The 15,283-nt window shown below is 40.3% G+C and overlaps 1 protein-coding gene across 2 annotated transcripts; it reads left to right on the top strand.

The window, feature by feature from the left end:
* The first annotated feature begins 2,010 nt into the window (after positions 1-2,010).
* slc26a1 (solute carrier family 26 member 1) lies at positions 2,011-14,215 on the top strand. 2 transcript variants are annotated; one of them, XM_039778844.1, is made up of 8 exons: positions 2,011-2,153; positions 7,890-8,356; positions 8,892-9,089; positions 9,842-10,088; positions 10,300-10,531; positions 11,043-11,226; positions 11,411-11,698; positions 11,828-14,215. In XM_039778844.1, exons 1-8 carry the CDS (start codon positions 2,111-2,113, stop codon positions 12,401-12,403), a joined length of 2,235 nt encoding a protein of 744 aa, XP_039634778.1. In that variant the 5' UTR covers positions 2,011-2,110; the 3' UTR covers positions 12,404-14,215. The 2 variants fall into 2 exon arrangements, with proteins under 2 accessions (XP_039634778.1, XP_039634779.1); XM_039778845.1 differs by lacking the exon at positions 2,011-2,153 and adding an exon at positions 3,326-3,487.
* Positions 14,216-15,283: the final 1,068 nt, after the last annotated feature.

Genomic DNA, 15,283 nt, shown 5'->3' with positions numbered 1-15,283 from the left:
AAGAATATCAACAGACATTAAAACTTTAAAAGAAGTGTGAGATAGTGAAGTTTGATAATTCTGGGCTTATGCTGTCAATTTGGTGCCTCCTCAGGCATCCACCATAAAACTCACCAGGAAGCTGAGGGTCAAACTGTGAGACGATGATAAATGGTCAATTAATCATCTTTAAACTTTGTTATTATGGTCAAGATGCATTTAGCATTCCTTACCCTTGCATACGGTGGCTGAGACAGTTCAACACAAATATAAACGCTACAACACAAACACAAAATCTAGCAGATTTTTTTACTATTTTTACACCTATAATCATTTTACTGTTAAAAACTTTGAAGGTTGTCCACTCAAAAAAAGAGATGGCAAACAGCCTTTAAAAAAGTGTATTATTAGTGCACCAATTATTTACACATAAGGGCAAACAGTTCAGTCCTCAGGCGTTCATCTCTGCTTATAGATTCCTGGTTTCAGGTCACTAAAATGTAACTGGCACAGGTGCAATCAATGAGCAATCAAGTGAATTGATTAGAAAGAATTCTACAGCTGCACGTTAAAATAGATAGAACGAAAGAAAGAGAGTTTCTGATATTTTCGTTTAGTGTTTTCAGATTTTCTTTTTTACGCCCTTTATTGAAATTGCTCATTGCTGATAAGCTGTTAAAAACATTTTACTTTAGCCCAAAACACAGTAAGAGTTATACAGTTAGAGGGTTGAGTCAGAGAAACCAACCTATTATTTTGTCTATGAAACCAAATAACCCTTTTTAGTTACAATTTGATATTTACCTGGTTAATCAGCAAACAGCAAACATTACCATTTCTTCATGCTGACTGTCATTTTCAAGAAAAACATAATTATTACTCTAAGTCATCACATAATAACTGCATCTTCCTGGAAAAGAGCACAGGAGTAGGTTGCAAGCATGGACAAACATTTCTGAGAAAGATGACAAGTATATTTTAAAGAGCCTGTGAGTTTTTAAATATAGGCCTACCTAACCTCACTCAAACACTAAAAACCAAGTATATAACTTTGTTAGAGTTGGTCAAAGTTAAGTAAAGTTGTGTGTGTGACTTTTCCTGTGTTACAGCTAAATCTTCTTAAACATTTACGTTCCTAAACAGACACGTCAAGGGGTCAATGGATGTGCTATTGTTCAGTGTCTGCTGAAGGACCCTTGTAATCCTTGAGAAATGATGGGGGAGAAGAGAAGGTTAATTGGTGGCATGTCAAGGGCTTATCAGGAAGTAACTCTGGGTTTCAAAGGTCCTATCTGGTTGGAGAAGGTCTGTCAAATTCAGCTTTCATGTTTTCACGGGTTGTTTACATAATAGCTCAACCTGCTACATCCAAAGATACTTGAAATATGTAATATCTGTATGTATTGTATCTGTAGCTTTTTGTCTTTCAGTGGCTGTAGCAGGAGATAGAGTGACGATATTGCTAAGGAACCCATCGGTACCAACCTGTCATGCTAGCATGTCTGGAAGGGGGCTAAATAATCTGTATGAAATTAAATATGAAAACGCTAAAGAATATCACCAGACATACCCTTTGAAAGAAATGTGACATAGTAAAACTCAGGATGAGGATCAAACGTGATTAATGATTGATTAATGATCAATTAATTATCTTTAAACTTTGTTATTATGATCAAGATGCATTTAGCATTCCTTGCCCTTGCATGTATTTTTCTACTTAAAAAAAAAATTGGCAGTACTTGTAAACTCATTGAGTCTGCCCAAATCCCTTATTTATGATGAGCCTGAAAAGCAGCATCAATCAGTGACTTCATTTAACATCAATAAAATGAGGATTAACATGCAGCATATAAATGAGTAGTAGTAATAACCATTATCATTGTTTAAAATGACTTGACCTTAGTCACCATGGTAACCGTCATCCACTGGCAACAATCCCTCCCTCCCTCCATCTCCTCTCTCCCCTCCCCCTCTGCTTGGCTTCATTCGGGGGGGGGGGGGGTTGCTGCTCCCATCATGCTTTGCAGAAGGAAGCAGGAAGAAGCCAGAAGCAGTCAGTGAGCAGCAGAGTGGACGGCTGTATAGACAAAAACAGGCTGATGGTGGATGCAGCAGCACCAGCCAGGGAGGTATGGCTGGTGTTGCCTCCTGTTTGCTCCTCTCGTCCAGTCTGGGTGAGTCCTCACACGTTTGACTTGTCACTTACCAGAAAAACAAACAAAATGTGTCCAAAAATCATGCTGGACGGGTGATGAAGCTTGTAGACAGTGGAGCAGACGTGCAGACAGATGATGCTGCCGGTGGATTTAGTGGGGCAGTGCAGTAATCCTCTCAGGTTGAAGGGTGAGGGGTCTGCTTTTTGTCCGTGGCAAGGGATATGTGCGCACACACACACGCACACACACACACACCAAAAAGCAGCCCCCTTTCCATTAATATTTCTGTAATAATTGTGACTCCAATCTTCAATTCAATTTTATTTATAACAGTGACTGACTATATTAGATGAAGTGAACTGCCATGTCTCCACACTGACAATGATGCCATTCAGTCCAGCATATAATGCACACAGGAACACACCCACACACTTGCACACACACACACACAGATTCATTTAGTCTCAAAATGTGAATTTTAGCCCTTGTTATAGAGAAAATCAGAAACTCAGTCTTTTTTTTCTTATTAGTGACAACCACTGCATTCCCAGGATACATCCCCTAAATGATAAACAATGTACCTCCCATTCCTAGTGTTTCAGTAAGCTTTTAACTAGGCTGTAATCACTGCCGCGCTGACAGAGGCTCTCTCAGTCACCAGTAAGGGAAGCTCTACTGCAAAAACCTACTGATTAGCTCAGTTCAGCTTAAATATTCAATGTTAAAGGGCCTGTTTTGACTTGGTTTTAGCATCTGTCCTAAGTGATCCAATCACAAGTGGACAGCTCTAAGTACGTTTGTTTTTACCTGGCAGCATAATGTTTCTCCAAATGCGTCTTGATTGACCACTTGTGATTGGATCTCACTTCCCCGCTCTATATGCAAATACCCGCATACATCATTTCCGTTTGCATATAGGCTGCTTGTGTGTGTGTTTATAAGTGTCAGTTGTTACTCTCACATGAATCATACATTAGAAACGTGCGATGACTACCGTTAATGAAAAAGCGTTGTCTGTGTTCCAACATAAGGATGTCCACTGGCGGAGCCGGGACCTGTGCAGAAGAGAAAGCCCATAATTGCTTTTCAGTTGGTGCAAATGTTGACAAGCCCCACCCACTCCTGCCAACCAAGCCAATAGGGAAGTGACTGAGTGAGGGTGAGCAAAGGGCTGCTCTTATCTCACTATGTATCCAGCAGTGATCACACTCACAAATACTACTGTCTGGCCGCTCAGACGACATCAGAGAGAGAGAGAGATAGAATGAGAGCAAGTTAAGGCAGTCAACACAGAGCATACTTAGCATTAGAGACCTGAGGTCCTGTTTGTCCCTGTGCCAGTGACTCTGCAGGTGAGTGTGTCGTCACATATTGACTGGAACTGTGTGTTCTTATCATTTGGATTTAGATGTCTGATAAATGACCGCTGATGCTTTCAAAGTTGGGTTTTGTTCCACCTGAAAAGCATCTGCAGTTATAACATGATGGAGGAGGAGAGTAGATGATGTTGTTATGCGTTGTAATGCGTTGCTTGTGAGCACAGATTTGATGATCTGCAGGTGAAAAGATGTGTACGGCACATACAGGATACATGCTTTTTAATAGGTAATTCAGATAATATCCTGCAGTAACCATTAACATCCTTTCATAGCCTACTATTTTGAGCGTATCTACAATCTTAAATTGCATTGTGTAAATTGAAAATTGTATTGGACAGTTAAGAATTACAGGGTATGTTGTATATTGGTCTCTGCATTTTGGAGAGCATTACTTAATGGGCAAGGTGTTGGTTGGTTCCTTCTCTCGCCTTAAAAAGTAGCAAGTTGAGTATTTTTTGAGTCATTTTCAACACAAGTCGTCTAATATCTAGTTTATTAAAGGCAAGCACTTGAGAAGGACAGTTTAGGAGTAATCACTGTATCCTTTATGATTTTCTTTAATGCCAAATCTATTTGCTGTTGGCTTTGCAAGTTCAGTTAAACATGAAGACTTGGACAATGATTTAAAGCTTTTTCAGGGTGCAAACTACGGGGGAGATAGGGGGAGCTCGGCTCCCCTTAATAAGACATGGGCTCCCCTGAAAACGGGATTTGTGAAATTTTGAGGGGGGGGGGCGTGAGCTCTAAAAATATTGACAATGTGTAATTTTGACGTGCAATTTCAGTTTTGTGTAATGTGATTATCGTGGCTTATTATGTTTAAAATTGCAAAAATATCATTCATTCATTCATGCATGACGGCGATTTAAACCTACTTCACTTCAATAGAGACAATTATACCTGCTATTGTTGTCGTGAGCATCAAGGCGTGGCGGCACTGCGGTGCAAATTCAACTCATGTTTAGTACATGTTAACTGAAAGATTCATAGAAAAAATATATAAAGTTGGAGGCCATTCTGCAGTTAGCATGATATAGCCATGGCAAAAAGAAAACAAGGCAGTTTAACTGATTTTGGTTTTACTAAGAAATTGTGTAGCGATGACGTTAATAGCACGACCGATTCTCCTGCTGCAAGCCCTGTTAGCACACCTCCCGCCGGGGTGACAACGCAAGAAGAAGCTGAAGAAATAATGTCCTCTCTGTCTGAAGATGGTGGTGGTAACAGCTCGTCAGAGGCCGGCCAAGATCCTAACCCCTCTTGCTCCTCTCTCCCGTTAAATTGGAACAGCCAGCAGTGGAGAGACTGGAAGAGCCGATATACATGGCTGTTTATTAACCCTTGTTGTCGTCTTTAACCCTTGAGAGAGATTATCTATTGATGGAATAGCTGACAGTGTAACGCCTTTGCATCTTGAGCAAAGTCACACTTGGTCATTGGCTGCATCCTTTGGTTTTATTCAGAATAGATGCAAGTAACAGCTGCATGTTTTTCAATTCACCTTTTCACATTTTAATAGCAAAGTTCTTGTTGTTTATTTTCAGACTGGAGGAAATTCCAGGTGCAACCCCCAATACACTTTTGTTTGCGGAGTAAAGTTGAAGCTCAAACGGAACATGTTAGAGGTTGTTTCCCATGCAGGGAGATCACAAACTAAAACCTATAAGTGTTGCTCCTCCAAAAGGCCTCAGGCAACACTGTAACTACAGTCTGCACACACTGTGGACACACAGCACTTGTTCAAATGCTAACACGATGCTGGCTAAACGAAAAGGATGGAAGCTTGGGATGCGTCCCTTAGGCTTAATTGAACGGAGGAATGTTAGGCCTATTCTTCGGTAGCCTGAGTAACTTTAACCGTTGTTCATGTGAAATTTCAAAGACAGCCTGATGCTTTGTTTATAGACTATTTGTGGGTAGCTGTTTGCTGTTTGACATATCTATTCCTGTCGATAAAGTATAATAGGGTAAATCCTGTATGGTGCATACACTTGTTCGCTGTTATGTATCTTTTTAAGTCATTGTAAGTCGCAAGCGCACGCAAAAAAAAAAAAAGGGCTCCCCCAAAGGCCACGGTATAGTGTGTTTGTGTTTGAATAGATCTAGTTTGGTAGAGATCTCCACAAACAAACAATTTTCTGCATTCTGGTGAATTTTTCTGCAACGATTTGTGCCTTTTCTACATCAAGTTATGGTGCAAATGTCTTTATTTAGGTAAAGGAAATTAAAATAGTTTTTTTTTTTGGTTGCAACCCCCCCTTGTCCCCCCTGTAAATTACGCCTATGGGTGGAACTACCAGCTTGCATCATACTGTATCTTTATTGTTGTGTTTTACAATTAAAAGGGACAAAGGGACAATGGTCCTGGCTTCTGCTTAGCAGTGTTTTTGAAGACTCAGCATGTGGACTGACCCTAAGGGTTTTTAAAAGTCATGATATGTGTCATAAAATTAGGACATCTTTGTACTTTTGGCCAACATAAATGTTAATTTATTATATTTCTATTGTTTTCTGCTGCAGTAGATTAAAAAAAGTTTATATTGAAGATTTTATAGGATGATGTAAATTGTTGGATAAAAATGATCACATTTTGAGGAGTCATCTGTGCTTTCTGTTACGGGGAACTGTGTTTCAGCTTTGAGGTCAGTATGCAGTTACTTTTCGCCTCTTTAGACTTGTAACATGACTGGATAGAAAAGATTTTAACTATGCATGAAAGACAAAATAAGGAAGCTTTCAGGTCATTTCTAAGCAGTGGTGGGGTGCTTTTATATTAAATGATTAAAGACAGGGAACATTGAAACGGTTTACAGAAGCAGCTTTAATCAAAGCGCTATTCAGGGTTGACGCTGAAGTAAATTTTATTTTTTGGTTCCTATAGGTCCTCAGTGTGAGTCCTGTCATGTTCAGCAGTTAATCAGGTGTCTGTGTTTCTATACTTGAAAGAAATCCTTGTTAAAGTGGACATTTTGTTGGCCGGAGTGTTAAACACAAATGCGAGGTACTTCTTGTGTTCTTGACCACTTTTTGGAAGACGTTCGTCTACTATATGTGTTGTACCTCAAAGCTACACAGGCTCATTATTTATCTCCTGTGTCTTTTATCTGAAAAAGGCAGGTTGGATTTGTAAGACCCAGATGAATACAGACTGGACTCTGTATTAGTTTGTTTAAAGGATAATTTCTATGCAAAGTGAACAATTATTGGCCTGCAAAGTCAAACTGCCAAGAAAAGAAAGTCAACAAAGAAGAGAAAACTCATGATGAAACTTAAATCTGATTAGAAACAACTGCAAATCAACAAATCTGATGGAAGTAGTAGCCTACACATGAAAAAAAGTGATTCCTATATTCTTTATTGCCCCATCATATTAATCTGTGACAGTGGCCAGCGCTGCCACAGGAAGTCTAAATCACAACACATACCAGTGTTGTGATGGCAGAAGCCGATAACACATCATTTAGAGTGTTTTATGATTTCTGTGACGGGGTATTCTCTGCTGAGACGCAGCTGCTGCTGAAAACAGCTGAGTAAAGGCCTCCTGCAACACAACCTTTCTCAAATAACAGCTAAACAACACAAAAATGTGTTTCTGAAAACATGTTAGGCGAGGAATATTCATCAGGTTTCCAGGCTAACCTAGATGTCAGACCACAACACAATAGCACAAAGGTATAAATAACCAACAAGGAGTGCTGCACCGGTATCAGTATAGTAAATATAAAATATTTCCAAAACAGAAGCAGTTCAGGTGAAGGACTGGCATGGATGTGGACTAAATACGCCAACAATACTTGTTTACCCAACAATACATGTTTATAAAAATATATCTCACTGTATCATTACAGTGTAGATGATGATGGTGCACTTTTTCCAATGACTGGCTCACAACAGCACATCTTAGTCACTGACTAACCTAACTAATCCTTCTGGGTAAAGGAGCTCATTAACACCAGGCCAACTGTTAAACAGTCTGTACTGTTACACCAGTATTCATTGAAGTTTAACAGAACAGTTGTCTTGGGTGAACTGTAGGCTACATTGATTTGTACATTGGGTTGTTTTTGGAAATAAGAAAGTAATTCCTGACTTAACATTCACACAGGGCCGCTGATTAGGAAGTTTAAAGGATGATGTACAAACCCCCCAAAAACTACAAATAGAACTGTTTCTACAAAGTAAATGTGTAAATGCCCCAGAATTCAAATATACCACAGCAAACATACTACGAAGTGACCTAACAGGAAGATACAGTATCTTATCTATGGACTGAAGCCATCTCCACTGGTATTTACTGATTCCATTTTCCTATCTGTCCCCTATATCTCCCTCCCCTCTCCCCCTTACTCAATGTTCCTGGATGACGATCTCCTAGGAGCACAGCTGACAACAATATCCACCTCCCCGTCCCTCTTCCTCTCACCTTGTTGCATCCTCTTCCTACCTGGGACCATGGAGGAGGTCACTAAAGTCACACCACCTCTCCTGGAACGCCGGGCTCGGCAGCGACAGCCCACGGTATCAGTCCTCAAATCCAAGCTGAAGCAGGGTGTGACCTGCTCCGGGCCCAGAGTCCGATCCACCCTGACCGGGTTCTTCCCCGTTGTGCGCTGGCTGCCTAAATACAATCTCCGAGAATATGTCTGGGGCGATCTAATGTCCGGGGTAATTGTTGGTATCATCTTGGTACCGCAGGCCATCGCCTACTGCCTGCTGGCCGGAGTGGAGCCCATCTATGGTTTATACACCTCATTTTACGCCAACATCATCTACTTCCTCATGGGGACGTCTAGACATGTCTCTGTGGGGATCTTCAGCCTCATGAGCCTCATGGTTGGACAGGTAATGGATCACAAGTGGCAAGCAATGAGCATACAGTTTGGGGTCTTTAATGACATTTTGATCGAAATATCTTATTTAGTTTATTTTTTAAATGTAAATCAAAAGGATGAAGATTATATAAAAAAAAGATAACTATAAATGGTTTAATATGCATTGGAAGGAAAATTTTGAATTTCAATATTCAAATATAATTTTAATAAAATAACCCACTGTTGGGGTTGAGACTGCATTTCGTCCCCCTCTCTCTCCCCTTTCCTGTCTTCAACTTTCCTATCCTATAAAAAGCCTCAATATTTACAGATTGAAATTGGTAATAAATAATATTGCTTAGTAACAATTACTTTTAAATATCAGCCTTTGTGATAGATAACTGTAATGAAATGTTGATCTTGCTGCATTTCAATTTTTTCCTACCAATACTTGTCAATGGGAAGAGGTCAATTAAGATCATGGATCACTTAATGCAACTGAGGATTTTAATTCTTTACAGTTGTATTTCTTTACTTGATAAATGAAGATTTCTACTTGCCTGCAGGTGGTGGATAAGGAGATGTTCCTGGCAGGTTTTGATCTCAATGAGGACTCTGGCCCTGATGCGTTCAATGCCACACTGGGCATTAACCTTACGGCTGGTAAACTTCACAGTGTGGAGCTAATGGGTCTGCAATGTGGGAGGGAGTGTTACTCCATCAGCATCGCTGCTGCCCTTACATTCCTGGCTGGCGTCTATCAGGTAAAGGATAAAGGTGCTATTTTTGACCACCAGTAGGCATAGCACTATGGAACAGATTGAGTTCTTTTCGGCCCTTGTTTTGTTAGTTTCCATTTATAGTTTCTTGGTGAAATACTTACAACCCATTTGCCCTAGAACAACAATGGGCTATAGTGTAAAGGCTATATGGTACAGCATTGCTTTGAGGTAAATGCTGTCATGGTCACAGTAACAACGCTAACATGCTCATGTTTAGGTATAATGCTTACCATGATCAGCATCTTAGTTTAGCATGTAAGCATGCTTACATTTTCTAACTAGCGCTTAACAAAATGTACAGTCTTTGGCATGTGACATTATTTACTGCAGGAATTTGGTTTCAAACCAAAGTATTTGACAAAGTGAAGTTTTGACCTGATGATGGTGCTCGTTAAAAGAAAATCAGGGGATCACCAGTTATTACATTTCATCCTGTGGGGACACAAATGTCCAAATTGTATGGCAATCTGTCCAATAGTGGTTGAGAAATTTCACTCTGAACAAAAATGTGCACCTTATTATGGTAGAGAGGAAAAGTTAGGGAATCACCAAAGTCATTAGGTTATATCATCTGGTAACCATGAATGAAAACAATTTCTTTTGTCAATATACTGCATCATGTACATGCTGAGATATTTCATTTGATAAGTGACTGACATTTTCATTCCCATCCATGATCTCTCTCTCCCTCTCTCTCTTCCTCATCTGCTCTACCTCCCGATCCCCTCGACCAGCTCATAATGGCCGTGTTTCGGCTAGGCTTCGTCTCTGTATACCTTTCGTCCCCTATGCTCGATGGTTTTGCCACAGGAGCCTCTTTTACCATCCTCACCGTGCAGGCTAAATACCTGTTGGGTCTAAAGATCCCCCGTCATCAGGGCTATGGCACAGTTGTCGTCACCTGGATCAACATCTTCGCCAACATTCATAAGACCAACCTGTGTGACCTCATCACGAGCGCCATCTCTATCTCTGTATTAGGTATAGACGTCTATTTTACATATTCCCCATTTGATTCGCAGTCACTATTATAAACTACTTCGTGCTTCTAATTAATGATATACTACACTTACCATAATGACATGGGACAAAGAAATCCAAGTACTGTGCATGCATTTTCAAAAAGAAAAAAAAAACATCATAATTTTCTTTCATATACAGTAGAATAACACTATGAATTATTTTATTATAGTGGCAGGGAAAGAGATCCAGGAGCGCTACAAAGAGCGTCTAAAGATCCCTCTGCCGACTGAGCTGATAGTAGTGGCAGGAGCTACGCTGGCCAGCCATTTTGGGGAACTGAACAGCAATTATGGCTCCAGTGTTTCCGGTCACATCCCCACAGGGTTCATTGCTCCTCAGGTGCCCAGCTTTAGTCTGATGCCACGGTTGGCACTGGATGCCATTCCTCTGGCTGTCATTAGGTAATATACAACACATTTCTCATATTTGCTTGGCTTCAACATGTGGCTCTTATCTAGGTTTTTAAAGATGCAATATACTGTAGCAGCTGGATTATCGCCTGGCAGGGATACACATCCTCATTGTTTGATTGCACCTTTTCTCCAGAACAACAACTATGTACATTTCCTCCTCTATATCGTTTGCATTCTGAGAAAAAGGAAAGTTACTCATTTAAATGATGTAACCACTTGTCAATATATGTCTTGAAACCGATTAAAGAGTTGTCCTTACAAGACAACAATTAAGTCCTAATTAATGTGATTTAGGGATGCAAAAATACATTTTTCCCTTAGTATGAACTGTGTAGGGAAGAAAAAAATTATATTGTATTTACACTTTTTGTTGGACACACTAAATGTATCTTTACAGGTCTAAATCATCATCAGGTCTAAAAGGGTCTTCACATGCTTTTGAGGGCAAAGATTAATTCACAGCCTTAATTGGTAAACAAACTTTCATTTTATCTTGTAGTTTTGCCTTCACGGTGTCGCTGTCCGAGATGTTTGCGAAGAAAAACGGCTATACGGTTCGCCCCAACCAGGAGATGCTGGCCATCAGCTTTTGTAACATCATCCCCTCCTTCTTCCGCTGTTTCACCACCAGTGCAGCATTGGCAAAAACCATGGTGAAGGACTCAACAGGCTGCCAGACACAGGTTAATTTCACACTTTTGAAAAGGGTTTGACATTGGAGTCTGTCCATAGGCCATTTGTAGAATCCCCAGAAAAACTAACCGTATTGCATCTGTTCATGTTAACTATGTCGAAGATGCTCACTATAAAATCCCTCGTTGTTCCTCTGTCTCCATTTATTTCTCCACTTCTCTGCTCCTCTGCCAGATCTCCAGTCTGATCAGCGCCCTGGTCGTCCTTCTCGTCGTCCTCTACTTCGCGCCTTTCTTCTACGCTCTCCAGAAGTGTGTTCTTGCCTGTATCATCATTGTAAGCCTTAGGGGGGCGCTGAGGAAGTTTAAGGATATCCCGGCTAAGTGGCGTGCCAGCCGGAACGACGGCATAGTTTGGCTGGTCACCATGTCAGCCACGGCTCTGATCAGTGTGGAGCTGGGCCTCCTGGTCGGAATAGTTTTTTCCATGATCTGCATCATCTTCAAGACCCAGAACCCCAAGGTGAGTAACGGACTTGATGTCGAATGGCTTTTGAAAGCTGTGCAAATGGCAATTATTCTAGCAAGTGAAAAGAAAAAAAATAACCTTTAGTGATCTCATAATCTCATCCAATCTAATGTCTGACGTCAGGTTTCTCTCCTGGGCCGAGCCAATGACACCGATCTTTACGAAGACATGGACGAGTACAAGAACCTCATGCCACCACCTCGGGTTCATGTCTTCCGCTTCCAGTCTCCCCTGTACTACGCGAATAAGGACTCATTCCTCAGATCCCTCTACAAAGCTGTCGGAGTTGAACCTTTCTTGGAGCTGACTAAGAGAAGAAAGGCAGAGAAGAAGGCCAAAGAGATGTCCTCGAAGCAGGCCAAGGCAAACGGGGATAAAAACAACGGAGAGGTCGTCATTGGACTCATTCAAAGAGAACTGGATTTCCACACGATGGTCTTGGACTGCTCTGCCATCCCCTTCATAGACTCGACAGGCATGGCCACATTTAAAGGGCTGGTCAAGGAATATAAAGAGATAGGGGTGAGCATGCTCTTTGCCAACTGTAACACCTCAGTTATTGATACCCTGCAGAAGGGACAATTCTTTGGGGAAAATGACAAAGACATGAGCAGCCTGCTGTTTCATACAGTTCACGCTGCAGTTCTTCATGCAAACAGTACATCTACAGAAAGCAAGTCAGAAGACTCTGTGGTATAGAGCAGCTAGAAGGACAGGGAAGTTAGGTATGCTATCTTGCCACCTATACAAATAATGCATTAGGTAGCTTTGAGGTAGCCTTTTGGGAAGCTTTGTCCAAGAAAACACGGCAGTACCAAGAATGTTCGATAAGGAAGAGTATTCCACCAAGTACATTTTTGATGCTTTGCACCTTTAAAGAACCGGACCACATGATCTGCTAAATAAGCATTTTTTTTTCAAGATAAAAATTTTTTAATGCAATTTTATTGCTGGAAAAGGGCCATTTCATTAAATATGCCATCTGTGCACTAGAAAGGTGCAATTATTTTGTTAAACTGATGCCCCCAAAACATTGTGTCACATTAGCGATTGCTCTCAGGGGCGTAGCCCAAAATTCTGGGCCCTGTAGAAAGGCATTTTCTATGGGCCTCTCCCCGCATCCACAGCTATTCATTCTAGCATCTTTTTGGGCCCTCCTCACATGAGGGCCCTGGGTCCCCTTTTTCCCCCCAGTCCGACGCCCCTGATTGCTCTAATTATATCTAATCTAATCTAATTATATGATATAATTCCATTACATCATAAAACTACTTTTTCCAAATACACTGGTATTTTAATACCAGTTCTTCTAGCAACAATAAGGGAGACAGAATGTTTTGCAAGTTTAGTTAGTAGAAGATGCTCCTTCATTACCTTCCTCAGCGACAGCTTTACAAAAAAATGAGTGTGGTTCAGCCAGACCTCCTGCCGTCCAGGTTTTTGTGTCAATACAGAGGACGAAAAGACAAAGTATCACAAAATGACCTGCTGCCAGCCAATAATGGTAACAACAGGACAGATACAAGGCCCGACATAGTCAAAGAATAACTACAATAAGTAACAGGTTTGTTCCTATAAAGTTGCTGATTATTACCTGTGTCACTGTCAAAAGCAATGCTCATTGCAATAAAAGCAGTTTTAACTTTTTGTATCACTTGAAGCCTTTGGCCAAAGTCCATAATGGCTCTTATCCAGGATTCCAGAGTTCAGACATGGGGATTCAGCCACTATCAGTGGTATTTCCTGTGGTGCCAGCTATTATGTACATGCAACCTCAAAATCATTTCTAAAAGGCCAGTTAAATGCTTCCTGGCTTGAAGAAGAAGCACTTGTGCATGGCAGGAAGAGAAGCGTCTCGTGACTCACGAGGACTGAGTGCTTTCTCAGACTTAGGCTGAATCCGAATCTTAGTCTTACACAGAGAGAGCCTTGCCTCCAAAACCTGGCCTCATTACAAGATACCTGCCCTGTTTCCTGGTCACCTAACAATGACAGCTATATCTGTTCTAGATATGTTCTTGGTAGAAAAAAATTGCTCAATGAAAGCAAGTCATCATTTTGTGCTTCTGAAATTTATATTAAAACTGATGGCAGCAGGTGATGCCACTTATTTTATCTAAATGGTTCGCTGCCACCGGTTTGTTAAATCAAATGTTTTGTGACTTGCAAACTAAGAGCAGATTTTGTCTCTTTCTTATTAAATCACTGTTTATAGTTATGTCTTTCATCCCGTTGCTGCCAAGTGCAAAACTTGAATTAAAACAATAACAATGTCTAGGAAGTACCCTATGTATGTAATCCTTCAAAAAGGATGTATTTTTACTTTTACTACTTCATCAGTGATAAAATGTAGACATTCATATTTGTAAATTTAGAAGATTATCATTTTGTATTTTAATAATCTTGTTTTGTCATCAAACGTTTTTTCCACGCATTATTTTAAAGTGCTCATATTATGCTTTTGGGCTTTTTCCCTTTCCTTTATAGTTTTATATATCTTTTTTGTGCACGTAATCGGTTTACAAAGTGAAAAAGCCCAAAGTCCACCCCAAAGGGACTTACCATCTCCCACAGAAAACACTGTTCACCAACTGCTCCAAACAGCTCTACTGTAGTCCAGCCTTTACTTCAGAGACAAACGTGCGTCACTTTGTAACACACGTTATAATGCTCGCCTAGCTGCTAGCGTGGCACACCCTCATACTCTGCTTCTGACTGACTAGTAGTCAAAGATGGATAGAAGTGTGATGCCTCACTCTGTAGCTAAAACAGAGAGCTCAACACACAGGGTGAAAAGAGGAGCTGCAGCAATGTGAAGTACGACAAAAATATGGTGTTTTTTGAAAATTAAACCATGTAAACCTATTCTGATATAACCTCTAAATGTTAGGGTTAGGAATGAATCTGAAAATGAGCATAATATGAGCACTTGAACTTGAATCGTGATAGTGATTACATCACGCTTTAGGGGAAGTCTGTTTGACTTTCATTTTTGACAGTGTTGACATTCAACGCCTATATACAGTACAAACGCTGCCTTAATGTTCAATACTTGAATTAAACTGACACATTTTTAATGAAGAGCTTGTGTCTGAATTATTGCCATTAACCATGTCTATCATATCAAGGGAGACTCTATGGAGTGTTTTAGCATCTTTCAGCTCATTGTTTTGGATCTATGGCCCACAGCTTTAATGTACTAGTTTCAAATGACATAAACCCAGCAGCAATCTGTCTTTTCAGAAATAATGGTGTGGTTCTTATGGATAATCTGCATACGTCAATATCAACAGCTGGAATTAATAGTTATTGTGATACACTGCCCCTTTAAAAAAAAGCTTGACAACAAATATGCTGGAAGATGCAAAAATGTAAAAAGTAAATGTAAAGTTGCACTTTTTGTCACTAGCTGAAGTCTAAAAGGAGCTAAGAGTATATTTATGTTAAAATTTAAAAGAAATTGTCACTTATTTTGGAGTCAAATTCATCTTTTAAATTAAAAACTAACCCAAATGAAAGTTTCCCAAAATGATGATGATAGTGTTGGCAACCTGAGCAGCCTTAACAGTTAACACTGTG

This window comes from Perca fluviatilis, chromosome 17 (genome assembly GCF_010015445.1).
Source record: "Perca fluviatilis chromosome 17, GENO_Pfluv_1.0, whole genome shotgun sequence".
NCBI lineage: Eukaryota > Metazoa > Chordata > Actinopteri > Perciformes > Percidae > Perca > Perca fluviatilis.
This window is presented reverse-complemented; position numbering and strand designations above follow the sequence as displayed.

What these genes read in the sequence shown, in the direction of transcription:
- slc26a1 (XM_039778844.1), top strand. Translation starts at nt 2,111, where the DNA reads ATGGCTGGTGTTGCCTCCTGTTTGCTCCTCTCGTCCAGTCTGG. An exon ending in CATCTCTATCTCTGTATTAG is followed by an intron (nt 10,089 to 10,299) that starts GTATAGACGTCT and finishes ATTTTATTATAG; the next exon opens with TGGCAGGGAAAGAGATCCAG. An exon ending in TCAAGACCCAGAACCCCAAG is followed by an intron (nt 11,699 to 11,827) that starts GTGAGTAACGGA and finishes GTCTGACGTCAG; the next exon opens with GTTTCTCTCCTGGGCCGAGC.